The 24,565-nt window shown below is 31.5% G+C and overlaps 4 protein-coding genes across 10 annotated transcripts; 2 read left to right on the top strand and 2 right to left on the bottom strand.

The window, feature by feature from the left end:
* Positions 1-2,235: 2,235 nt before the first annotated feature.
* LOC100801512 (WAT1-related protein At1g09380) lies at positions 2,236-5,708 on the top strand. Of its 2 annotated transcripts, none has more exons than XM_003554566.5 (7): positions 2,236-2,558; positions 3,569-3,631; positions 4,136-4,252; positions 4,369-4,618; positions 4,698-4,856; positions 4,968-5,119; positions 5,278-5,708. In XM_003554566.5, the coding sequence occupies exons 1-7, from the start codon at positions 2,383-2,385 to the stop codon at positions 5,462-5,464; spliced, it is 1,104 nt and encodes a 367-aa protein (XP_003554614.1). In that variant the 5' UTR covers positions 2,236-2,382; the 3' UTR covers positions 5,465-5,708. The 2 variants fall into 2 exon arrangements, with proteins under 2 accessions (XP_003554614.1, XP_040868668.1); XM_041012734.1 differs by lacking the exon at positions 2,236-2,558 and adding an exon at positions 3,159-3,447.
* A 2,087-nt stretch (positions 5,709-7,795) lies between these two features.
* Positions 7,796-10,873, bottom strand: LOC100800249 (galactinol synthase 2). 3 transcript variants are annotated; one of them, XM_041012407.1, is made up of 5 exons: positions 10,407-10,873; positions 9,079-9,258; positions 8,938-8,958; positions 8,332-8,466; positions 7,806-8,225 (listed from the first exon to the last, which is right to left on the bottom strand). In XM_041012407.1, exons 1-5 carry the CDS (start codon positions 10,740-10,742, stop codon positions 8,025-8,027), a joined length of 873 nt encoding a protein of 290 aa, XP_040868341.1. In that variant the 5' UTR covers positions 10,743-10,873; the 3' UTR covers positions 7,806-8,024. The 3 variants fall into 3 exon arrangements, with proteins under 3 accessions (NP_001341795.1, XP_040868341.1, XP_040868342.1); NM_001354866.1 differs by having other exon boundaries at positions 7,796-8,225; positions 8,938-9,258; positions 10,407-10,872; XM_041012408.1 differs by lacking the exon at positions 8,938-8,958.
* A 6,160-nt stretch (positions 10,874-17,033) lies between these two features.
* Positions 17,034-22,009, bottom strand: LOC100799721 (chloroplast stem-loop binding protein of 41 kDa b, chloroplastic). 4 transcript variants are annotated; one of them, XM_006604723.4, is made up of 11 exons: positions 21,622-22,009; positions 21,186-21,320; positions 20,943-21,029; positions 20,719-20,809; positions 20,535-20,589; positions 19,827-19,887; positions 19,115-19,336; positions 18,696-18,812; positions 18,472-18,561; positions 18,048-18,212; positions 17,034-17,308 (listed from the first exon to the last, which is right to left on the bottom strand). In XM_006604723.4, the coding sequence occupies exons 1-11, from the start codon at positions 21,721-21,723 to the stop codon at positions 17,303-17,305; spliced, it is 1,131 nt and encodes a 376-aa protein (XP_006604786.1). In that variant the 5' UTR covers positions 21,724-22,009; the 3' UTR covers positions 17,034-17,302. The 4 variants fall into 4 exon arrangements, with proteins under 4 accessions (XP_006604786.1, XP_040868663.1, XP_003554610.1 ...); XM_041012729.1 differs by having other exon boundaries at positions 20,535-20,809; positions 21,622-21,905; XM_003554562.5 differs by lacking the exon at positions 17,034-17,308 and having other exon boundaries at positions 17,901-18,212.
* Positions 22,010-22,445: 436 nt separating this feature from the next.
* On the top strand, positions 22,446-24,032 carry LOC100795312 (Golgi apparatus membrane protein-like protein ECHIDNA). The gene is made up of 5 exons (XM_006604722.4): positions 22,446-22,552; positions 23,022-23,078; positions 23,181-23,384; positions 23,548-23,607; positions 23,823-24,032. The coding sequence occupies exons 1-5, from the start codon at positions 22,538-22,540 to the stop codon at positions 23,964-23,966; spliced, it is 480 nt and encodes a 159-aa protein (XP_006604785.3). The 5' UTR covers positions 22,446-22,537; the 3' UTR covers positions 23,967-24,032.
* Positions 24,033-24,565: the final 533 nt, after the last annotated feature.

Here is a 24,565-nt window from a genome sequence, read left to right as displayed (position 1 = left end):
ATCCAAAGGCCGGCCTTGCATGTGATCATGGAGAAGTAGCTATATATGGATTAATTTCGGAAGAGTTTAATTAATTGTAATGTATCGTGACACTTTATAAATCAATTTTATTTTGGAAAGATGTTTGGGTAATTTTTCTTGTCTTGCTATTAACAAGCTATCGATCACAAATCAAGTATCAATATATTAGAAACACTTATTTCGAATGAAAGGTTTATTATGACTTCGCTGTTATATATTAATTTTTTTTTGAAAATTTCAAGACTTTTATAGTAAAATCTCAAATCCTTAAATATTACTACTAGTTTTAATTATTTTCATTTTTATTAACACTTTTTTATTTCAAATATTAACTATTTATATTTTGAAATTATTATTTTTAATTTTTTAGATTTACTTTTTTTCTTCTAAAATCTAAACTTATATTTTATGTAACAAAATAGAATTAAAGCTATTTTTATTTTCTGCTCCAATTAAAATAAATTGATGTAATACATAAAGAGAATACAATAACTCATGGCTAACGTCTTGTTTGAATAAGTTTTTTCGTTTATAAACACTTATAAGAAGAAAATAATAAAATAAAATGAAATAAGTTTCTCACATAAATTAAGTTTGGCTTATGTATAAATTAAAAATATTTAGTTTTTGAAGAAGCTAAAATTAGCTTATGAAATGAAGAAGCTAATTATCATTGTTTTCTTCTTATTTTTTTTCTCTTGGAAATGATTGGAGAAATTTATCAAAAGATAACCTAACTTATTTATATTGAAATCCACTTGGGTTGTTTGGTAGTGGATATTTTAGTAGATTATACGAAATTTATTATCATTATTCAAAAGACTTAATTATATTGATTAATTAGGATTCAATGAAAATACTATTAAATAAACAGATTTTATCCCTGCAATCTCTACATTTAAAAAGGGATTTACATGTCCAAAAAATAATACTTATATTAGTAATATTTTGCTTTAATCATCTCTTGTACTCCACCTTTACGTGTTGATTTTGTTTCTTGTTATCATTATACTTTGGCTGCATTACTTTACCTGAAATAAACACTTGTTTGAATCCTAAGCTGAAGTATAGCCTTAGCCTTACCTTACGTATGAATTAATTAAGTCCCCGGATTATGCCGTAATAAATGAATATATGCCACATATACCGATCTAAAATAAGCATATGTAGTATTAAACTGCATCTATACTACATATTAATTGATAACTGGGTTTTGCTAATCAGTACAAGTATTGATGATGATTTCATTATTAAGCAGTGCATGTAACATTTTATTAAAACACGTTTATTATTTTAAAAAGAAGTAGTAATCATTAAATTCATTTCCCGTTCATAAACATTTTTTCATTAGAAACACTTTCTATTTTTTTCTTAATCAGGGTTCCAACACTAGTTAACATTCTCTTTGCATTGATAATTTTCTCTCTCCTTTCACCACGTATATGTAGTGACAAATTGGACGCGACGAGAAAAATAGTTAATGACTCTTAACTATATATATAGAAAAGTTTGAAATCTAGATGGTTAAAGCAAATGTCTATATATTGCATTAAGATAGCATTACAAAAAACGTTTATTCAAAATTAGGAACAAACTTATCGGGAGGGCAAGTGAAGGTGAATATGATAATATAGGGATGGAGTAAAATCTAGAAAAACCTTGCATTTTGAAAATTAGCCTAGTTTAACTTCAAAGCCATCTCCTAATAGGCCCTTAGATTTGGCTGTATGAATAAAAGAGATCTGCACAGTCATAACTGTAACCTGGAAAAATTTACTTCACTTACATTTCCCAAGGCAAAGAGTTAAATGATATCATAAATTGTAACTAACCAAGACCTTGAAAATTAAAGGGTACCTGAAAGTGGAACTTCCCTCACTCTCTCTAGCTATTTTTATTTTGAAATGCTGCTTAATTCAAGGAAGAGAGAAGCACATGAAGCTGTATATGCAATGTGTTGCAACGTGGAATAACAAGCCTGGGGTAGGGTGAGACTTGTGAGAATGCATGGCCCTACAACGAGAAGTGTGATGGGTCCCTTGATTTATTGCTTTTGTTGACATGCACATGACTGGAATCAACTAGTTATAAGTTACTTCATCACTCTAATGAATATTGAAAGCTACCAAACCCCGCAAGAAATACATGGAAACCGTTTCTTTTGTGTAAAAATAAAATTAAAAAAGATCAATTGCAGCTATTCTTGTCACCGTTTCTTTAATTTGTCTCTTACTTCACGCAAGTTGTTCACGGCTCCTCTTTATATGTACACGTACTATCTCTCATGCATTTCATTCATCACATACAACACTCTCTCCAAAGTTCAAATTAAGACTGAGGGGTGAGAAAGAGAGAATTGATATGGGTGCCGGTCTAGTTGCGTTCCTCTTAATGGTTCTTGTGCAATTGGTCTATGCAGTGATGAACATTACTTCAAAGCTTGCAATAGAATCTGGAATGAGCCCTCTTGTCCTTGTTGCTTATCGACAACTCTTTGCTACTGTGTCCATTGCTCCCTTTGCTTATTGGCTCGAGTGGTAATTATATATATATATATATATACCCTTTCTGGTTTTGTTTTATTTCATATATATACACAATGCATGCATGAAAGGGTTTGATCAACTTTGAAGCACCTATAACATTCTCACTTTGAGTGTCACCGTCGATGTCCCTTTTGTTTTGGTTGATTCATGATTGTGTTATTTATCTGTCTATCTATTTATATATGTTTGCTGTATATAAATGGAGTAGAGAGACACTCAAAAGAAAAATGCTACATGTTGTTCTGATGATTAAGTAACGGACTTTCCATTCATATTAGACAAAAATAATAATTAGAAAAACAGTAACGGATATATTTAGCATTCTTCTTAAATAAATAAAAAAAAGAAAGAAGTTGTTCTACATGATTAGCGTCGTTGGACTCTATCATACTAAAACGTTTTCTAACGGTTGATGAAACTGGTGAAAATAAAAATTCATGAATGAGGCTTTTTCTTGCCTTGCTGAGAGTCTACAAAAGAAGAAAATGCATGAAGAGAAGGAGAGAAGATCACAAAAAGGTTAGCAACAAGACAACAACCATAATCATTAGTGGCACAGTTAATGGGGAAATTAAACTTCAAGCTTGACTAAATAATGAAGACGCTAACGGCATGCATGTAGGACGCGTTATGAGTCTCTGGGCATGTTACGTGCCAGCAACTTTCTATTCTTAAGACAAATAGTGCAACACGTTTCACGGAGTTTCTTATAAAAGGGTATAGAGTCATAGATTTATAGTAGCGCGTGACTTGAATATTGCAGTTTCATTTATGGCTTTCTCGTACTTCTACGAGAAATAATCTCGGTGGAAATTGTCAGGTTCTTGTTGCCGCAGGCATATTATTAACTTTATTTATGAAGACACAACAAAGGACTAGAGTGAGTGAATAGAGACAAGACAAAGAACAACAAAATTACCCTGATCAGTAACTGCATCATGCATGAATGAATTTGATAAGTCAACTTCATTTCTTTTCTTTAATCTCTCCTTTCCTCTCAGGAATACGCTTCCCAGGATTACACAGCGTCTTATGATTCAGATATTATTTTCGTCCCTGACCGGGTAAGCTTTTGGTGTAATATCTTTTATTTATTTATTTTGGTTATCTCACGATAGATTTCTACTTTTTTGTGTGAAATAATTCAAAAAAAAAAAAACAAACAAACAAACATAAAGCCATTGATAACTGAATAGCCAATTAGTTCGAAAAATAAATTAATAACCCGAAGCAACATCAAAATGCAGAAGTATACAGATAAAAATTTGTTCTGCATGCAGACTTCTTCAATCTACTAATTAGACCATATTTAAGACTCTGCATGGAATTCCTGCCAAAGATCCATTCCAAATAACATGAACAGAAGTGGAATAAGATGAAAAAGTATACACCTGAAAGTAATAGGGGGATTGGAAAATCAGCTATTTAGACTTTTAATTTTTTAAATTATTTTTTCCAAGTCACTATTTTTAAAGCTCTAGTAGATAATATAGTGAAGATCATGAACTATCTCGTTTTCTTGAGCATATATTGGCATTTTAATGACACAACTCAGCTTGAATATGCAGAGTTACAGGAAATCAGATGCTTTATTTTGTGGGGCTGAAATATTCATCCGCTACAATTGCATGTGCACTGACAAATTTGCTCCCAGCTTTCACTTTCATCCTTGCAGTTCTCTTCAGGTTGGTAGCAAACAAATTGGACCTATCGTTTATTTCCACACCAGGCCTTCCAAATGGCCAAAAAAGAAAGTTATTGGTATTTGACTATGTTTTATTGTTTTATTTTGTATGGTTAGACAAGAGAATTTGGGAATCAAGAAGAGGGCTGGTCTAGCAAAGGTATTCGGGACAATATTGTGTGTGAGTGGAGCCTTGCTTTTGTCATTTTACCATGGAAAAACCATTGGTTTAGGCCAATCAAGTATTCACTGGAGATATGCTGAGAAAATGGAAGGAACTAGCTCTTCTGGCAAAGGAAACATGTTCCTAGGCCCTTTGGTCGTAATTCTTAGCACCCTTGTTTGGGCAGCATGGTTCATAATTCAAGTAATTAAGCATCAATATATCTTAAGTAGTTTAATTTTCCTCTTTAAGAGAATCATTATTATATCATTACGTTTTTCAGAAAGACATAAGCAAGACATTTCCAGCTCCTTACACGAGCACTGGCTTAATGTGTTTCATGGCAAGCTTTCAATGCGTGATCATTGCCGTGTGTGTCGACCACAGGGCCTCAGCTTGGTCACTCCACAATGCTATGAGACTTTCCTCTGCCCTTTATGCGGTATGTGCATTAATTAATTACTTACTAGTTACTACTACTAGTATTTTTAATTAACCTCGTCCAAGAATTAAATAATTTCTTATAATAAATATATGCTAATGTTGGTTCCAGGGAATATTTTGCACTGGATTAGCCTATTGCCTCATGTCGTGGACCATTGAGAGAAAAGGTCCTCTTTATGTCTCTGTATTTACCCCTTTGCAGCTTGTCCTCACTGCCATTTTGAGCTGGGCTTTGCTTCGGGAGAAATTATATGTTGGAACGTAAGAAATCACCTGCACTTTAGTATTTACTTACTTATCTATAACTAAATAAACTATATATGCTGTCTTTCACAACATATATAGTTAATTAATTTAGTGTCCTATGATTGACCCAATAATTAAATTTGACTCATTTTTTTTATTTGGTTTGTATATAGTGCCGTAGGGTCTCTCTTGATAGTTTTGGGACTCTATTCTGTTCTCTGGGGAAAGAGTGAAGAGGTGAATAAGGGAGACGGTATTGAAGAAGATGCAGTTAAAGAAGCAGTCAAGGATTCGAAGAATGACATGGAATTGCAATCATATGTGCCATCCAATGGTAATAATGGTCGTGTTATTGCATGAAGAAGGGACGCGGCAGAGTGAGATTCCTCGCAAGATGCTAGTAGCTAAGGATTGAGAAAGTTTCGGTTATTTGTCTTTATTCTATTTTTGCTCCCTACCAGTAAATTTGAATTTTGATATGTGTAATCTTGTGTCACATTTGAAAGTGGTCCACAACTCTTTGCAGTTGCATTGAAGACATGTATTAATATTATTATTATTATTATTTATATATTAATAAACCCGGAATCAGTTATTCCTTTAATATGTGTCATCAATGTTAAACTATGATTTCAATTCGAATCTTACTGTAGGGTACTTTTCAAAATTTCCATTTCTTTAATACGATTCGTTATAAGATTATAGAACTAGCTAAAATATTGATACAAATGGTCTTTGCTAGAATTTAAATATAACGTTTTCCTTACGCCACAACTCTCAGTCTCCAACATGCTCTGTTCTAAAACCAGAATAGAATCTGATTCTTGCATTAGATCACTACTTCCACACCACCATTATCAATAATGGGGAGACTCCAAAATCTGTTATGAAAGTCTGAGTTCACTCTTGGCCACACCTCAGACTTTTTATATAGCTTGATAGAAATAGAATCACTCAAAGTTGCCACTTACCCTTCAATAAAATGAATAAAAATTGTGAATTTTAATGGTACTCTTTCTTTTTATTTTTTGAATATAAGTTGACACTTACCTTCCAAGGAAAAACGTGGTCAAGGTTTCTATATTTCTATATGTATAAATTTGGTCATCAATGTTTATAAAAAAAATGTGGATTTAGTCATTTTTTTTTACAATAAAGAGGGACAAGATCTGTATTTTTTATTTTTTTTTAAGTTTGAGTACCAAATCCATCCATATGAAAAGTAAAGGTATCTTGATCACATTTAACTAAAAATATAGGACTAAATACATATTTTTATGATTGGTTTCATTTATAATTGGAGTCCTAAAACAACTCTTTTATGATTATTGCTGCAGGTTGTCTTTGATGCCAATGTTATTCCTCCTCTTGTTCAAATTCTTCAACATTCTGAGTTTGACGTCAAGAAGGCGGCTGCCAGGGCCATCTTCTACGTGACTTCTGAAGGATCTCAAGACCATATCAGGTACATATATAATTATATATTCCTTTTTTCATGATACTCAAAGTATATATGCTTTGATGAAACTTATTAATTAGGTGTATGTCTATGATGTAGGTACCTGGCATATGAAGAAGGTTGCATTAAGGGACTATGTGATCTGTTGAGCTGTCCAGACCCAATGGTTGTGTCAACTTGTCTTGAGGGGCTGGAGAACATTTTGAGGGTCGGAGAAGCTGACAAGGAAATGGGTGTCAATGTTTTTGTTCAAAGGGTTCATGAATATGAAGGATGGGATAAGATTGAATTTTTTATGAATCATTGGAACAATGAGATTTCTCAGAGAGCTGTGAGGATTGTGGAAGAAATGAAGAATGATGCTAGTCCGTAAGATTTTTCTTTCGGGGATCATAACTAGTGCCTAGTGAAGTATACCTGATCATTACATTTGTACTTAATAACCCAGATTTTACTATTCCACATGCACATGCACATGCACGGTGGATATATATAGTTGTATGCCATATTACTAAAAGTTGTTAACCCCGTTACATGATGATACAGTCATATCAGATTGCTTTACTTGTTTCTCTATGCTTCAAAGAAAGGAAATTAAAGAAAAGTTGTTCAAGCATGTGTCTCGAGTGCAAGGAATCCATTTATGGTAACTTCTATAACTTGCATGCATCTTCTATTGGCCAAAATCGAATTACGCATATTTAATTTCTGTGGATCTTGTGTAAAATTTTCAACACAAAAATATCCCCAAATTTTTATTTTAATAAAAAGTAGAAATTAAACATAGACTGACAAATTAAAAGAGATGAGCATAGCAAGAAAAAAAAACTAATGAGGTGACTACTACTAGAGCATACGATAGAAGCGGTCAAGAGGAAGAAGCTTCTTAAAGAAGTGATACAACACAAGTTCCTATATATTTGTGTGAATAAAACAAAAGGTGAAATATTTTTCTTTGATTACGAGTATGTCAGTCAGTGATATGCAAGAGATGAATCCAATATTGAACAGAGACCAGAACATGATGTCTGTAAGCCAAATTAACCCAAGTAATAACTGTTTCTCTTTTTTCATAATTAAACCTCATTTAATTTGGTTGTTTTTATTTAAAAACCCATCAGTAACATTTTTAGCAATATTTTTTGTTTTTATGAAAAATAAAAAGAGCAAAGTAAACATGCCTTAAAATTTCATTTAATAAAATTAAAGATATATCCACAACTCTTGATCAATGAAAACAAATTAAGTAAAGGACTCATAATAAAAGGTCCTCTAATTTCTTAATAATAATCAAAAGCTGTATGAGATCACATGTGGCTTTGTATACAAGAAGGTCATCCAAATTAAAACCATAGACGTTGTTCCTTCATATATAAGACCCAAAAACGAAAAAAAGCAAATAACAATACATATACTTTGTCGTTAATTAACATTAATTTGTAGCTGTAAATAATAAGCATATTAGGCAGCAGAAGGTGCTGGCACAAACTGAAAGCCCCCAGCATCCAATAGTGCCGATGTGAAACGTTCCACGTTGACAGAGTTGTTATTGTAGTCCAGTGTCTCATCTTCATATATGTCCCACCACTTCTTCACAAGCATCTTGATATCTTCCCTATCCATGTTCTCTTCCTTCCCAGTGAACCTCCAAGGCTTAGACCCCTATAGTGTGTAACATAAATGAAAAAACAAACATTATTACCAAGTAAAAATCAAACAAAAAAATTTAATTATTCAATGAATCTATAGTGAGAAGGTGAACACTCACAGCAGCACAGTAATGAACCACTTGAACTTTATCAAGTTCAACATTTTCAGGGTGACGCCACAACATGGCCAGCACAAGGTTGTACATGTTCGGTATTGGCTTGTACTTGTCCTTGAAGTACATGTTGAGAAAGTCCTACCAACACATGAAAACAAATTCACAATTACACTTTGAAACTCATATATGCTAAATTAGTTTTGGTTAAATATTTAATTTTTTCGTTATATGTATTACAAATTCTAACAAATTCTCAATTTAGTCTCTGTATATCAAAAACTAGATTATACCCATCCCTATTATACATACAAACGTTATAACGCATATCCTTATACATGTAGTATATTTTTAATTTGTTTCCTGTATGTATAAATTTTTTAATCCAATCCTTACAAAGAGAGACTAAATTAAGAATACACTATACTTATGGAACTAAATTAAGAATACACAGGAGGGTTAACAGTGCTAAGGACCAAACTAGTAACATTTATCCGTATAAGAGAAATTTCATAATGCTAGACATGCTGATGGACTAAATCATATGTTTAACTTTTTTTTATTTTATTTTCTTTTAATGTGAAGCATGCTATTAATTGAGCATATATATACCTGCTCAGCAAAAGAAGTGGGCTTGGTGAGTTGGACAGTTTGGAGAAGATCACGGTAGGTGTCGAGATTAGGCTCATAAACAAACATGCCAGCATTGAAATATAGAGGAGGTTTGGAACCAAAGTGAGAGGGCCATTGAACCTTATCAGGGCACTGTTGGCAGTACCCAATCTGGAACTGAGGGGTGTGGCTCCAAGTCTTCTCGCAGAAACAATCCATCACCGCATAGAAATAATTATCAGGCAGATCAAACAAGTGGTCTATGTTTCCAAATACTTGGATGTCACCGTCTAGGTATATCGTCTTCTTGTACTCCACGAACTACAAAAATTTTCATTCACAATCAATTAAACAAACCCATGTTAGAATCTGTCATAATTAAAGCAAAAAAATTAAAACGAATATATCAATTATCAAGCACGACAAGTAAAGTGGGATTCCATTCGCACTTTTTTTTCCCACTACTCCCCTTCTTTTTGGTAAACTATATGTTCCAAATATTAATTTTGGAAAAATGTATTTTTGAAAAAACAAATACAAAAACATGAAATACAAAGAGGAAAAAAAAAGGTGAAAATAAAATCCACGAAAACAGTTTGAGCCTTTAACTTTTAGGTTCAGAAATGATCTTGGGCTATAAGCGTGTACTACTATTGTTTTAGTACAAAAATGATATTCCATCAAATTCGGAGGGCTAATGAAATATAGGTTTCTTTTTTTGAAACAAAAATATAGGCTTCTTACTCATTTTGTCCTGCATCAATTTGTTCTTTCCTTATAGTTTAAAAATATCATATTTTCGTTCTTATAATTACATTTTTTTCGTCCTCATAGTCTATAATGGAATGTTTTAAATTATTAAAATTAAAAATAAAATTTATTGTAGCTATAAAGATTAAGTAAGTAATGTTAAAAAAGATTTAACGAGTGATTAAATAAATAAAAAATACAAAATAGATCATTAAAGGGATGGCGGGGGCATCACAAAACGGTTTCCACTGTACCAGACAACACAAAACAATAGAAAAGGTGACAGAATCCGAACCTACAATTTAAGCGACCAAATACATACTACGTGTAATCCATGCAACCATAAAAAACCAAACCCACTAAGTAAAATTGCAAACTGATTTACGGTAAATTTATTAAAAGTGATACTAAGATTAATTTTTGGATGATTATTTTTTGACAATAAAAAATTTTAAACAACTAATCAATAATTTTATTTTGTTTTCATATTTTTCTTCCTATTACACTAATGGATCAAATCAATCAGTTATTTCTTCTCTCTTTCATTCTCTCTCAATTTGTAAATAAGTTAAGATGGTCTAACAAACATTTCTCTTAACATTTAGCCAGTTAAAATTGTATAAAAACTTTTATACTTATATATATATATATATATATATATATATATATATTTGTGGTGTACTAAACTAAAAAACAAAAGAGTTAAGATATGTGTATACCTCCCAAATACGTAGCTTGGAGTAATTGATGACATAATAGGCCATGGCGAACTGGGTCTGGTTCTCAGGAGGGTACACAGGTTCAATCTCCCTGACAATGCAACCTTGGGATTTGAGAATCTCACGATGTTCTTCAGGAACATCTGGTAACACAGCAACCACCAAAGGGTACATGCTTTTGGCCTTTCTCAGTCCTTTGGCCAAACCCACGACACCCTTTACGTAATCACCGTTCCCAGCAAGAAAGGTCACGAAGGCACGCCCACTTCCTCCACGAGCCTTGGGTAATTGCTCGGTGGTGACATTGGCAACAACGGTGGTGATGTTAGGTGGCATGATTTGAAAAGGGAAATAGCTAGAAAGAAAAAGGTTTTGATTTTGAGGGAATAAGAAATGGTTTAGCTTAGTACTAATCAAAGATCACTGAAGAGGTTGGTTGTTTTGAATTGCAGTGTGTGAGAAATGGATGAGGGTGGAGGCTGACTTATATAGACTTTTTGGCCTCATGGACTTGGAGGCTGTTTCTTCTGCTAGTGTAATTTCATCCAACGGTTAGAGAGATGGTCTCGAGATCCTACGGTGACAAATGGTTTTCGTTGGATAATCAAACTTTTGCTTAATTAATTTATATTATCATTTTAGTCCAACTTTTAACGTTTTCTACCAAGCTATATATATATATATATATATATATTCAATGTTGGAATTATACTTCGATCTCGAGCACAGTAATGAAATCTTTATAGATTATATCAAACTTGCGGTCTATAGTAATTAAATTTCAGAGTATTTTGGTACAATCTTTGATCGCTTGCTTGCAAAGAAAAGCTTAAAATCAGCAAATTTCTTGATTTCGTTATTTTCATGCCACTTATCTGTCCATTTAATGTTAATTTGAAATAAGAAAAGGCATTTTGCATCCTATGGAAAAGTTTGATTAAGTCCTAAATATGAATCAAAAGAATCATGGTACGGTTGAATTGCCATATACGAAGATATTCGCTATATTATTGTTGTGTTCGTGCTATCTTGAAGATATGATTTTTTTTTTTTTTTGTGTGTGTCATTGAAGATATGAAATATAACGAGGTACGATCTTCTTCTCGAAAATAAAAACGAGGTATGATCTTTATTTTAAAAAATAAATAAAATAACGATGTATGGTCTATATATTTTTCATGTGTTCGTAAAAAATCCAATACTTCGCTTAATCATGATTTTTTTAATTTGTTATATAATATAACTAAATTAGCAAGATTTTTAATATCTTTTTATTATTAAAAAATAAAATTAGTAACGGAACAATTTATATATAATTTTTTAAAAAATTCGTCACTAAAATTTAGTAACCCTGAAATTAGCGAGGTAAAAACAAGAAAAAAATCTATTGACATTAATTAAAATATATTTGTATGGATTTATGTATATTAAATACAAATACTAATAAAGACAAGTAGCATTAAAGGTGTTGGCTTTGAATTATTACAATATAATAAGTATAGCATACGAAGAGAAGAAGTTGATTAATTATAATTTAATTAATCCATGAAATTAATAAGTTTTTAGAAAAATAAAATCTCCCCAAATTATATCTACATGCGATGAGATCCCGCAGGGACAGTACCATATATAGTAAAATATAGTGATACTAGGCTAGATTTTGTAACTTTCACTGATATTAAATATACATTTTATAATTTATAAGAATAATTTTTAATATATTATTAATTATTTTTTTTAATTTTCATAAATGTATATTATATACTAGATATGTCAATAAATATTTAAATATATTTTTATGTACACATATTTCAAAAACTTATTATTATTTAGAGTGTTGTCTCAGGAAAAATCAATTAAAATTGTCCTTAATTATTACTAATGAAATTTTTTAAATTTTAGATGTGTATGCTTTATTATAGAATAAATTAGTATATTTTAAAAGATACCTCTAACTCGATATTTTTCACATTTTTATGTTGATAAAAAAATATATCATATAAAATAATTTTTATATCTATTATATAAAATTCAAAAAATAAAATAAATATATAATCTTAATATTTCAATTTATATATAGGGATATTCAAGTAGACTTCAAGTAAAAATAGGGTTAAACATCCCATATTCAATAATGTCTAATAAAATTTAGATAATTATCTTATTTTGAATTCAATCATTAATGTTATGACGGTTCCATTTATTGCATCATTTTTAATTTTTCTTTCATTCATTGATGTGCAAATAAAGACTTGGTTATACCCCATACATAAATATCTGTGTAATAAAATTATAAAATCTTAAAATTTTAATAATTATTTTTTAAATTATTATATTCTTTATTCACCTTAAAAAAATATATATGGCTGGAATTTTTTTTTAATTTGTATCTATAAATTTTTAATTTCTTTTTATCTACAATTTTTAATTAAAATTATAATGAAAATGTTGAAAAATATTCCAAGTATTATACTTGGAAGATGTAAATTAAATGAAAAATATTTACCTAAAGTTTGTTTTTTATAATAACTATTTATCTAAAGTGAATTAAAAAAATAATTATTAAGATTTTAATATTTTATAATTTTATTATAATTATAATTATTAAAATTCTATTAATAAATATAAAGTTTTAATTTTACATATAAATGAAAGATGATACATTAAATGTAATAGTCATAACATTAATGATCAAATTTTAGAATAAGAGAATTATTTAAATTCTATTGGTTATTTAAGTCAGAATTGTTTAACTCTATTTTACTTGGGGTCAATTAGACAAATCTATTTATTTTATTCATTTTGAGTTACTAATAATAATCTTTGTGTTCTTTTTAGGCTATTGACATAAAAGTGTTATTTTTTTACTCACATATTTAGTATACAAACAAATACCGATTGAGTTTATTTCTATTAAAGAATGTGAACATAATGTCGTTGATTTTAATACATATTTTATTTTGTTCATGTGACTCTCAAAGTAAAAAGGTGACGACTTGCACATTTATTGTGCAAATAAACATCAACCAAATTTACGAATAAAAAATGTAAGCAAAATGTTGTTGGTGATGTTATTATAAAGTTTAATTTATTTATTTGACTCTTAAGATAAAAAATGTCATTTGACTCACATATTTAGTGTGAAAATAATACCAATTGAGTTCATACTTACCAAATAATGTAATCATAATGTTATTATTGATGTTATATTGTTGATTTTATTTTGTTCATTTGACTCTTAAAATAAAAATTTCATTTGATTCGTGTATTTAGTGTGCAAACAAACACTGACTAGATTTATATCAATCAAATGATATGAGGATAATGTTGTCAATGGTGTTATTATAATTTATATTTTGTTTATTTGACTCTTAATATAAAAATGTCATTTGACTCATGTTTTAGTGTGCAAACAAATACTCATCGAGTTTGTATTCACCAAATAATATGAGATTGATGTTATTAGTAATGTCACAATTTTTTCATCTTCTGGTTCTTAATGTTAAAAAATCAATTGATTTAACATTTAGTGTGCAAACAAGCACCAACTAACTTTACCAATCAAACAATGTGAGCACAATGTTGTTGGTGATGTTATTACAAAGTTTACTTTGTTTATCTGACATCAATTGAGTTCATACCTACCAAATGACATCTCACACGTATATTTAATTTGCAAACAAACACCAACTAAGTTTGTATCAATCAAATATTATGAAAATAATATTGTATCAACCAAATAATTACAAATTTTATTTTATTCATCTGTTTCTGAACATAAAAATAGCATCTTACTCATGCATGTATTTAGTTTGCAAACAAACATCGGCTGAGTTTGTATCCACTCAAATAATATGAGGATAATGTTGTTGTCATTGATGTTATTACATATTTTATTTTGATCATCTAACTCTTAAGTGTAAAAATAGCATCTGACTCACGTATTTGATGTGCAAACAACCATCGTCTGAATTTGTACCCAACAAACAAAATGAGGATATCGTTGTCTGTAGTGTTATTATACATATTTTATTTTGTCATCGTAGTAACCCTTTATTTCTCTTTTCTTCCTCTCTCTCTTATTTTTTTGCTTAATTCTTTTCTACTTTAAAATTTAATGTTGTAAATGTATTTCTGATATTATTTTTATTATTGCAGTAACCTTATATTTTCTTTCTTTCTTTTATCCTTTTAGGATTTAACTTTGCGATATGATAAGCATTTACCTTGAATATCATAATTTTTGTTTATCTCTAATTTAAACCACGTAAGTTTTGTGTCATTCATATATTTTAATTTATTTTATCATGAAGTGACGTGTTTGTTTACCTTTTAATCTTTTTAATTGTCACGAAGTTTACTTCAATACTTTTAAATGTTATGGTCTTTTTTATTTACTTTACTACATATTTTTAAGAGCTACGTGAGTAGTTAATTACTAGATAACATTGGTAAACTAAAAGACTGATAAATGGATTATATAAAAATTACAAAGACCACTATAGCTTAGAGAAGACACTTATTCCTACATTTAATTTATTATTATTAGCTTTCAATTTCTTTTATTTTCTTGATATTTTTTTCACTATCACGTCGACTTGGAATGTGAACAATGTAAAAAATGTTAGCGTGTTGCTACATTATCTATCAACGAATTTAAAACTATCTAGCTAGCAAGCAAAACTTACATATAAAATGTCGGTGGTAAACTAAAGAAATTGATCGCAATTCAAATCAAAATCGTGATAATAGAGTATATTGAGATTTTTTTTATATGGTAGTAGAATTAGAATTTTTTTTATTATATTATTGATTCATAATATTCATAAGTTTTATTTATAATTATATTATTAATATAAAATATTTATTAATTTTATCGATGATTAATTTTTATTAAAATATTTAATTTATTATTTTTAATAAGAGTTTTTTCTTTGCATTTCTATTTTTTTATATCTACAAAGTTGAAATTCAAAATCTTGTTTAAGTGGATGAATGATTTTCTAGTGAATTAGATAAGTATCACTTAGACGAAGTGACTTTTTAGATAGTTTTATATAGGGCTTGGAAGACTAATAATCTTAGATATTGATTTAAGTAAAAAAGAATTTGTAAAGTGTAAAGGCAAAAACATAGAATATTATAGTTTTCTGGTTAACTGCCACCGCCCACGCAATAGGATATCATCACCGACTGGCCCTACTACCCCTACGTAATTAGGGGATTCATTTTGTCCCACCTCATGCTCAGCCACGTCGACCGTTATCGACACGTGTCTTTCTATTAAACGACTGTTCTTAATCAACATCTTAGGTTAAGTGGGTCCACAATTACACTGAGGCCACGTCGACGTTCATTCCACATGGCCACTCTCTTACCCCACGTTATTTTCTTATTAATAGTTTTAATTGCGTATGCTTTATTTTTTGTGGGGTCCATAATATCCATTGCGTGTCTAGCACCCAGTATGTTTCTCTACGGTGGGACACGTGTCAGCATTACCTTGAAGGGGTGCCCTAGTAGCGCCACGTTGCGATTAGTGTACCTCCTTCGACCAACCCTGGCTCGGCGCATAGGCGTTTTTTTCTGGTTTGGTTAGTTTGGTCTAAAAGCTAGACACGCTCAAATATAATTAGGTCATCATCGTACACTTAACCCAATTTTTGAGGATAATGAAAGTGAAATATACCATTAATCTATTCTTTTGTAATATTTAGGATAATGTTTATGAACTTTTCGCCCCCAACCGACCATTAAAATATTTGGATATCTATGCTTTGCTTTTTGTGCTAAAAATGAAAAGTCTACCATTTTTTTTTTCCGGTTATCCTCTTTTGAGTGTAGATTGTATGGTTAAGTTGGACCAACAGAATAACTATATCTGGCTTCGAAAAATTGACTGGTAAGAAAGCAAAAGAATTTGACTAACCGAACATATTCGTTTGAGAATATTCGTAGTATTTCTTTGTCTTCTCCAATAACTAGCAATCGATAATATATTCCGACAAGTTTCGGTAAATTTTATTCTTTTATTTCCTTTGTTTTTGGGAGCTTTACGGCCCCACTTATATCTTTCTTTGATCTTGGAGTGATTTAGGGAAATTAAAGCAAGATTTTCTTTGTTCTCTTTATAATATGATTACTTTGTTTTGGTCATGATCCGTGATGTAATGACTAAAATCTAATTTACGTATAAAAAATTAAAACAATTTAAATCAATTTTACATATGATAATTAACTTTGTACATGTAAACATTCATGAGTTGTTAAGATGAATATTAGTTCATATTAATATCTATTAATTTGGCGTAAATAGTTGGACACTTTGATTCTTTGATAAGATGAAAATTTGAAGTTGTTGGTTCCAAATTTGATTGATTAGTTGCGAAAATGACTGATTACCAACAAGTGATTTCCTTGTGGGCAGTTGAATTCTATATTTCTGGATTGGATTCCTAGTTTCCTTCAAAATTTTCTTGACACTCAGCGAACTGAAATTCGACTAACTTTTACTATTCCTATGCAATTATAATAAAAAACTGTAACGAAAGCGATAAATAAAATTGTAAACGAAGTAAAGTACTTGAAAATGATAAATTTTATTGAATTTAGTTTGCGGGCCTTGAATACATCATGAAAACTCCAATTTATAAAGGCATACATTCATCAATCGTTTTTCCTATACAAAACTACTCACTACTACCAACATTTTCAGGAGATCACGGGGACTTGTGGTCTATGCCACTGTAGACCTGAAGCAATTGCCTCTAGCTGCTCCCACGTTCGATTCTTCAGCACATGATTGGGCTTTGTTCAAATTTTGGTCGTTTTGGGGCTCACTTGCATTGGGCACATGTCAGCCATTTTAAAATGGCTATTTTGATCGTCAACCATTTTTAGCGCTAACAAAAAACAGTTAAAGATTTTAATTTACAAAAAAAGTTAATAACAATTAATTACTTATCATATAGAGATTAGTTAAGAACATAATAATATGAACCATCTAATAATTTTTCAGAGGGAGAAGGACATTTTTTGAAAAAAAAGGGAGGATATCAAGATAATGCAAGTTAAATATTTCTCAAGAGTGAAGCACAATTTACCCCGCAAAAAAAAAAAAAAACTTTAAATGGAATATGATGAATGGTGAAATGCTGGATGGCTGAAATTGGTTCTTCAAGGTGGCAGAAGCGGCAAGTAGCAGCCGGTGGTATACTTGCAAAGAAACTCTTGAGCTAAAGACAATTTTTGGTAAATATGAATGTGTTGTGAATGGGTTAGATAGTTAGATTCACCTATGAATGAGTTGCCAATTATATTTAGTAGTGGAGTGTGTATAATGGTGAACAGAGTGGCTAAGGATTGTGGATAGTAAGATAAGGACTCAAGCCATGTTGGGGCTGTCGGGTTTTATAATTTATTTTGTTTGAATCCACGGCCCATTTTCCATCATCAGCATAATATAAACTATTTTCTTTTTGGTACATATCAGCATAAGACAATTTATTATATATATATTTTAAAAATACTGAACGAAAAGCTCATGAATATTTCACAACTTCCTAATGTAGAAAATCCGAACAGCTTTTCTACATATAAGTGAAATACTGAAAATTGAAATAGAAAAGTTTATACACTAACAAGACTCTTTCCAAGAATTATGTCATCTGTTGAGAAATCAGCCTCTTTCCGGTATGTTCCTCTACCAAAGTCCAGGTTGTACGAGTCTGCAAGACCCTCTACAAGCCCAAATTCAGGTTCCCACCCAAGCACTCTCTTTGCTTTCTCAATTGATGCAAAGAAATGCTGCACAACAAAGAAAAATAAAATATCAATATTATTCATCATAATTTCACCAATGAAAAAAGAACACGCCATTCAGTTTTTTCTTTTGTTAATTAAATTATTTGGGCAAAGTGGTGTCCCAAACAAAATCACATATGTTTCAATATATCATTAGACTATATAGTATGTACTAGTCAATTTTAATAAACTATAAAAGTTACAAACACTTGCCCCCTCCCCTTTTCTAATTGTATCAGATTTGTGTGGTCGTTTTTATCACCTGGTCACGGAATGGAAATGATTTCTTTTTCCCAAAGTCAAAATCTTTAGGGTTGTAGTGAATGATCTCTGGCTCTGGGAACCCACCAGCCTGGAAAATGCCAAAACAAACAAAAATTACAATACTAAAATACATGTCTCAAATTTAATTGTTTCACTTATTAAGGCATTTTCCCACTGCTCTCTATTGGTCACCTTAAATATGACAAGGCAAGAATGACTTACCTTAGCACATGCTCTTGCTAATCCGTCAAACGTGACATACTTCTCTCCCGAGATGTTGAATACTTCCTTGCTGGCCTTCTCATTACCAAGAACTTGGATAAAAGCTGTCGCCAAATCCTGTCATAATTGAAGAATATTTTAGCCAAAATCACAAAACTCAATAAATGTACTTACTGTTCCATTCACAGGAAATCATTTATTAATCTTCAAAAGCTTCCAAGAAGGCAAGCAATTAAAACTTCCTGTTGATTAAGAAGTAACAGCAAGAAAAGAAGAAAGGTAGCTTTGAATCAAAATATTTCTGCCTCTAAATACTCAAATTACAAGATGGAACATAGTAGGCATGAATATGATACATTACTCTGGTAGAAAAATGAATATGATCCAGCTAAAGAAGAGTAACATTGCAAATTTCATACCTTAACATGACCAAGTTGGGTTATCTGTAGTCCTGAGCTGGGGATAGGAATTGGGCGTCCGGCTTTCAATCTATGGAAGAACCACTCTTCAACAGGGTTGTAGTTCAAGGGTCCATAGATATAGACTGGCCTTATAGAAGTCCAATTAACACCCCTTGCTTGCAGCAAACTCTCTGTCTCAAGCTTTCCCTTGTGTCTGCTCTTAGGATCAACTGCATCTGTCTATCACCAAGAAGCAGGAAGTTAAAAGAAAAGGGAAATTAATTATATAGGAAAGTGAGAAAATTTCAGAAAGGACATATTCATGTGCATAAAATTAATGTCTGCTCTTAGGATCAACTGCATCTGTCTATCACCAAGAAGCAGGAAGTTAAAAGAAAAGGGAAATTAATTATATAGGAAAGTGAGAAAATTTCAGAAAGGACATATTCATGTGCATAAAATTAAGTTTGAATAGTGCACCCTTCCCTTCAGTGAAACTATCGAAAGGTTCAAATAACTGAATATGACACTCCAATCACAATATTATGTTTAATGAATTAAATCATACTAATCTTTTGCAAGCACCATAGTAGTAATTTTGTGAAAAAAGTTACATAAATGGCATAATTCTGAAAAACTTAATGATATGAAGGATAGGACCCAATAATTGCATCATAAATACAAAATTCTGAAATCAAAGGAAAATAGGTGTAATAAAATGTAAACTGACCTCTGCATGAGGTAATAGATCAGATTTGAGATAGACACCAGCAGAAGAGCAGTAAATAAACCTGACATTGAGAAAATTATAAACAAGATGGAGATTGAAGGCATAGTACAAAATATTACCAGAGACTTTTTCTTTATATGCAATTAAAATTTTATAATTTAAGTATTTGTGAAGCTAAGATGTTTCACATGCTATGTTACAGAAGTCTTCCCTTTTTAAATGAAAGATTTAATATATAATCTTTTTTTATTAAAGCATCAATCGTCATACACTTTCTGACTAATCTTACCCTTGATACCATTGACTATAATTCCTCTTTGACTTTGAAAACAAAAGCCAATTCAATTTCACATTGATATTCATTTATACGCCTAAGGTCTAACCCTGTCTAATTAATAAAACATTTTAATATCTACATATCAAAGCAGATGAAGGGCAAGGCATAACAGTTGATAGCTTCATCTAGATTTCAAACACTATCTTGTTAAGCCAAGAATTGGAGAACTTTATAAATCATCCCCATTACAAATGATTATCTATATTGAATGTTAAATATGATGAACGAGAATTGTGCAATAATTTTTTTTAAAGAGTAATCAAATTCAATTGACTATGTAACTCATTAATGAATTGAACAATGACAATTTGCTTTTATTTTTTAGCTGATTAGACTTCTAAAATACATCAAAGACAGATTAGGAAGCTTACTGTTCCAGATTAGGCAGCGCATCCAGTATGGGCTCAACTTCATCTGCCTCACGTCCTGAAAAATATATTATGAAGAGAGATATGTTATGAAAAATGGTGATTTGAACCCGAAGAGTAACATATATTATGAAATTGTAGGTGAAAAATAAGCACAGAAGGTGTGAACAAGTAGGAATTTGCACACCATTTATGTCATAAACAACATCAAATCCCTCTGCCGAGAGACTGGATTTTACAAAGTCAAAGTCCTTCCTGTCTCCTTTCAAATGCAAGATCTGGGAAATTAAAAATACTACACAGAGTAAATGCTCCGGTTATAATAGTAACAAAGATGAAAAGTCATACATTCACATCATGCCTTACAAGGTTAGTCCAATGTTTTGTAGTTTACATTTACAATTAACATACCTTGGAAGAAAAATCAGCATAATCATTGTCTGATTCACCTGGCAACTGTTGAGTGACAGGCGCTTTACCTCTTGTGAATAAAGTCACCTGCCAAATTCACATGTTTTATCATCAAAATATTGAAACTATATAAAATTACCAAACATAGGTATAAAAGGTTTTAAAAAATATCACTCCTTGAAAAATTATTCTCCAAACAAACACAGGCATACACAGAGTTAATGAGAAATAAGTAAGTCATACCTGGTGACCCTCTTTAACAAGGAGCCTAGATAAAAACACACCAATAAACCTGGTGCCTCCCATTATTAGGATTTTCTTGGTGCTCGATGCCGAGACGTAGAAAGACCCTTTTGGATGGCATAGTTTTCTCTTGAACTGTACCCAAAATAAGCATGTTGGGAGTTAGGGACGAATATATGATCTCTATTCATCACTTGGATGCATAAATTTTTGTGGTTAACTCCATGTTTGTGGAAAGCATATAATTCAATTCAACTCAACAAGACAAGTACAAGAATTGTTCAAGTGAGATTACCAACCAAGTACTAGTAATAAATACATACATGAACATAGAATGTTGTTCACCATCTACTGCTAAATGCAGACATAGAATTGAATTTGGAATTAAAAAGAGACAAGAACTGCATGTAATGATAGTGATGATGAATATGAGGACCTGAAGTTGAGTTTGAAGTCTGGTTCCACTGAAGTCAAAAAGAGAGGAAGCTAAGGGAGAGAAAGATAGTTGGTTCTGTTGGAGTGCCACCACTCTTGCCATGCTTACTTTCCACACAGTGCAGTGTGTTGCTGTGTGTGTGTGAAATTGGAAGTGGCTTCTCTTTCCCTCACCCAACTAAACTAACTAACTCCCCACCTCTTCTTTGCTTATGATAAGAAAACGTCTCTCCATCCACAGCCTCTCATTTCCCTCCCTCTTTAACATTCATTCATTTTTTAGATAAAAAATTGCACCACTTATATTATTGCTCACCTCTACTCATGTGACGTCAATGTACCTAGACAAAACTTGTGCCTATGCAAGAAAAATTCCTGATTAAGATTCCAAGCCAAGAACAACACACACCAAATCATAATAAATTAGTGCAATAGCTTTCGGGTGCTGGTAAGTGAAGAACAGACCAAGCATTTATAGATGGGCCCGGCCTGTATGCAAGTTATCAGGAAAAATGTAAATTGGGCCTTGCTATTTGCACTATCGTTTTTACTCTTCGCACTGTATCTTCTTTTGGCAAAAAGTCCTTTACAAAAATGAATCTCTTTTTTTTTTTAATATTGAGCGAAAATAATTTTGAGAAGGGTATTTTTGTGAAAAAAGTTAAAGCGGACATGTAAAACGGAAAAATGGAGGTGTAAATAAAAGGCGTCATTAAAATGGGCTTGCCATATGCATGGCCCAATAAAGCCTATAGCGTGCAGGAAAAAGAAAGGAAAAAAAACAGAAATACGTATTTGAACAGAAAAAAAAAAATGAAAAAAGAACATTTATACGATCAGTTAGTTATGGCGCTCTCTTTCTCTTTCTTTCCGTAGTTAATAGTTTAGTGTGTAAACACTGTTTACCAAGATCAGCTATGGATCTCGGCCATGTATGTGTAGTTTCTATCATTTTTTCTGTATTTCGTTCCTATGGAGACTCATGTCTCATTTCGATGATCATAAGATCTAATTTGCTTGTTCAATTTTTTATTTCATTCTCCCGTGCTCTGTTAGTTACATTCTCTTTTTTATTTTTTTCTCCCGTTCATGTTGAAGAACAATGAAATTAAACTGTGGCTGGGCCTAATGAAATTGTGTGCCGGAAATATATTTTTTGTGCTAATTCAGTCTAATGTACGTACGACTAAATCATTTTAGGCTTCTGTTCACTGTCAATATCTGGGAGCAGCAAAGAAAACGGATTTCTTTGTGAATTCAATTTCCATGCTGTGAGTATAGAGTTTTTTACATTGTCAAACAATCAGAAATCATCCCAAATATAACTTCTAATTTGTAGATATTATATTAGTGTTCCCTTTTTTTAGATAGCTAATTCATCAAATTGTACTCTACTTGCAGCCTGTAGGTGAAAACTACGCTAATCCAAACACTTGCTTCTTTCATGTTCTCTTCAAGGTTCACTTTATTTTATTCCACTGTTTGAATGTCTCGTATCTTTCTCTATACGACAATTCTTTGTTCTTAAACGTAATGTTTTTCAGTTTTTGTATCTCGCAGGCTGCGGCTTTGGCATTTTACATTCTCTCCGCCCTCTTCATTGATAACTTTGTCATCATTTTTGTGATGACTGTCCTTCTCGCCGCTCTTGATTTTTGGGTAGTCAAGAATCTGAGTGGGAGAATTTTAGTTGGTTTGAGGTGGTGGAATGAAATCAATGATCTGGGTGAGAGTGTTTGGAAATTTGAGTCTCTTGATCAGCAGGTGCAAATTGCTTGTTTTGCTCAGTTGCAACTTGCATGTTGTTATCTTACTTTTTGAATAATCTCTCTCTATCCTGTTATGTCTCTGCTGAGTTGCATAAGATTGCAATCCAAATGCTATGAAGGTACTTCCATCTTACATATGGTGTTTGTTTTTCGTCCAGTCATTGGCTCGGATGAACAAGAAAGATTCATGGCTTTTCTGGTGGACGCTTTACCTTACAGTAAGAAAACATCGATTGGTCACACGTTAGAGCATGTGATGGCATTCCAATTTTTTCTTAATATCCTTTGGTTATGTATGGTATTTTTTCAAAAATCAAAGAAGGGGATAGTACATAGAATCTGAGTTTGGCCTCTGCTTTACATTTTGCATAACCCCCCACCCAATAATTATGTTCTCTGATAAATCATCATTTTTTTGTGTATTCTTCTATAGGCAGTTGCATGGACTATGCTGGCAATATTCTCTCTCATAAGGCTTCAAGCTGATTACCTCCTAGTTGTTGGAGTTTGTTTGACCCTCTGTATTGCAAATATTGTTGGTTTTACCGAATGCCAAAAGAGTATGCTAGTTTGTTGATGTTCTTGAAATCGTATTTTCTGATATGGCTAATAATATTGGTTTGATGGGGTCAATTGCTGGAAATAAAGAGATACTGGAATTTTCAGTTCCAAGTGAAGACTTGCTCACTCTAATTTGCCACTACCATTCTCCCAACATAAATTAATTCATTATATTATTAACATACAATAATATGTCATCTTCAAGAGTTGAAATCAAGGCAAATTATCTGATGGCATCTGTTTCTCTTATGGGGATTCTATGCAAATGCAACACATGTTTAGAATTCATTGTTTGTGTCAAACGAAAATTTAAGATTTTTCTTATCAATTCCCGGGCTGGTGCGATGGGCACTATTAGGCCTCAACATGACTTAATCACTTATCTGGTTGGGTTATGATATCCTGGTCAAACGCGGTAGATGCCACTATACCTATGTAGGATTTTATGATAATTGATGCTTTTTAAACTACATTCTTGTTTATTTTGCCTACAAATTACAACCTATAATTTGGGCGTTTTTGGGTTAACAGGGTCATTTCATAAGATCATAAGTATGCTCTCAGTCTATGTTGACCCCCAACCAAAGATATTCTTGTCATTGTCATCGTTAATCT

Source organism: Glycine max, chromosome 19 (genome assembly GCF_000004515.6).
Source record: "Glycine max cultivar Williams 82 chromosome 19, Glycine_max_v4.0, whole genome shotgun sequence".
Lineage (NCBI taxonomy): Eukaryota > Viridiplantae > Streptophyta > Magnoliopsida > Fabales > Fabaceae > Glycine > Glycine max.
This window is presented reverse-complemented; position numbering and strand designations above follow the sequence as displayed.

Excerpts from the sequence above, each read along its gene's own strand:
- LOC100800249 (NM_001354866.1), bottom strand. The coding sequence starts at position 10,742 with ATGCCACCTAACATCACCACCGTTGTTGCCAATGTCACCACCGAGCAA. Across the intron at positions 8,467-8,937 it reads CCACTTCTTTTGCTGAGCAG|GACTTTCTCAACATGTACTT; the intron begins GTATATATATGC and ends ATGTGTTGGTAG. Across the intron at positions 8,226-8,331 it reads TGGTTCATTACTGTGCTGCT|GGGTCTAAGCCTTGGAGGTT; the intron begins GTGAGTGTTCAC and ends TACACACTATAG.
- LOC100795312 (XM_006604722.4), top strand. Across the intron at positions 23,385-23,547 it reads TTGAGTCTCTTGATCAGCAG|TCATTGGCTCGGATGAACAA; the intron begins GTGCAAATTGCT and ends TTTTTCGTCCAG. Across the intron at positions 23,608-23,822 it reads GGTGGACGCTTTACCTTACA|GCAGTTGCATGGACTATGCT; the intron begins GTAAGAAAACAT and ends ATTCTTCTATAG.
- LOC100801512 (XM_003554566.5), top strand. The coding sequence starts at position 2,383 with ATGGGTGCCGGTCTAGTTGCGTTCCTCTTAATGGTTCTTGTGCAATTG. Across the intron at positions 3,632-4,135 it reads TTATTTTCGTCCCTGACCGG|AGTTACAGGAAATCAGATGC; the intron begins GTAAGCTTTTGG and ends TTGAATATGCAG. Across the intron at positions 4,619-4,697 it reads CAGCATGGTTCATAATTCAA|AAAGACATAAGCAAGACATT; the intron begins GTAATTAAGCAT and ends TACGTTTTTCAG.
- LOC100799721 (XM_041012728.1), bottom strand. The coding sequence starts at position 21,723 with ATGGCAAGAGTGGTGGCACTCCAACAGAACCAACTATCTTTCTCTCCC. Across the intron at positions 18,562-18,695 it reads TAGCAAGAGCATGTGCTAAG|GCTGGTGGGTTCCCAGAGCC; the intron begins GTAAGTCATTCT and ends GGCATTTTCCAG. Across the intron at positions 18,213-18,471 it reads CATTTCCATTCCGTGACCAG|CATTTCTTTGCATCAATTGA; the intron begins GTGATAAAAACG and ends TTTGTTGTGCAG.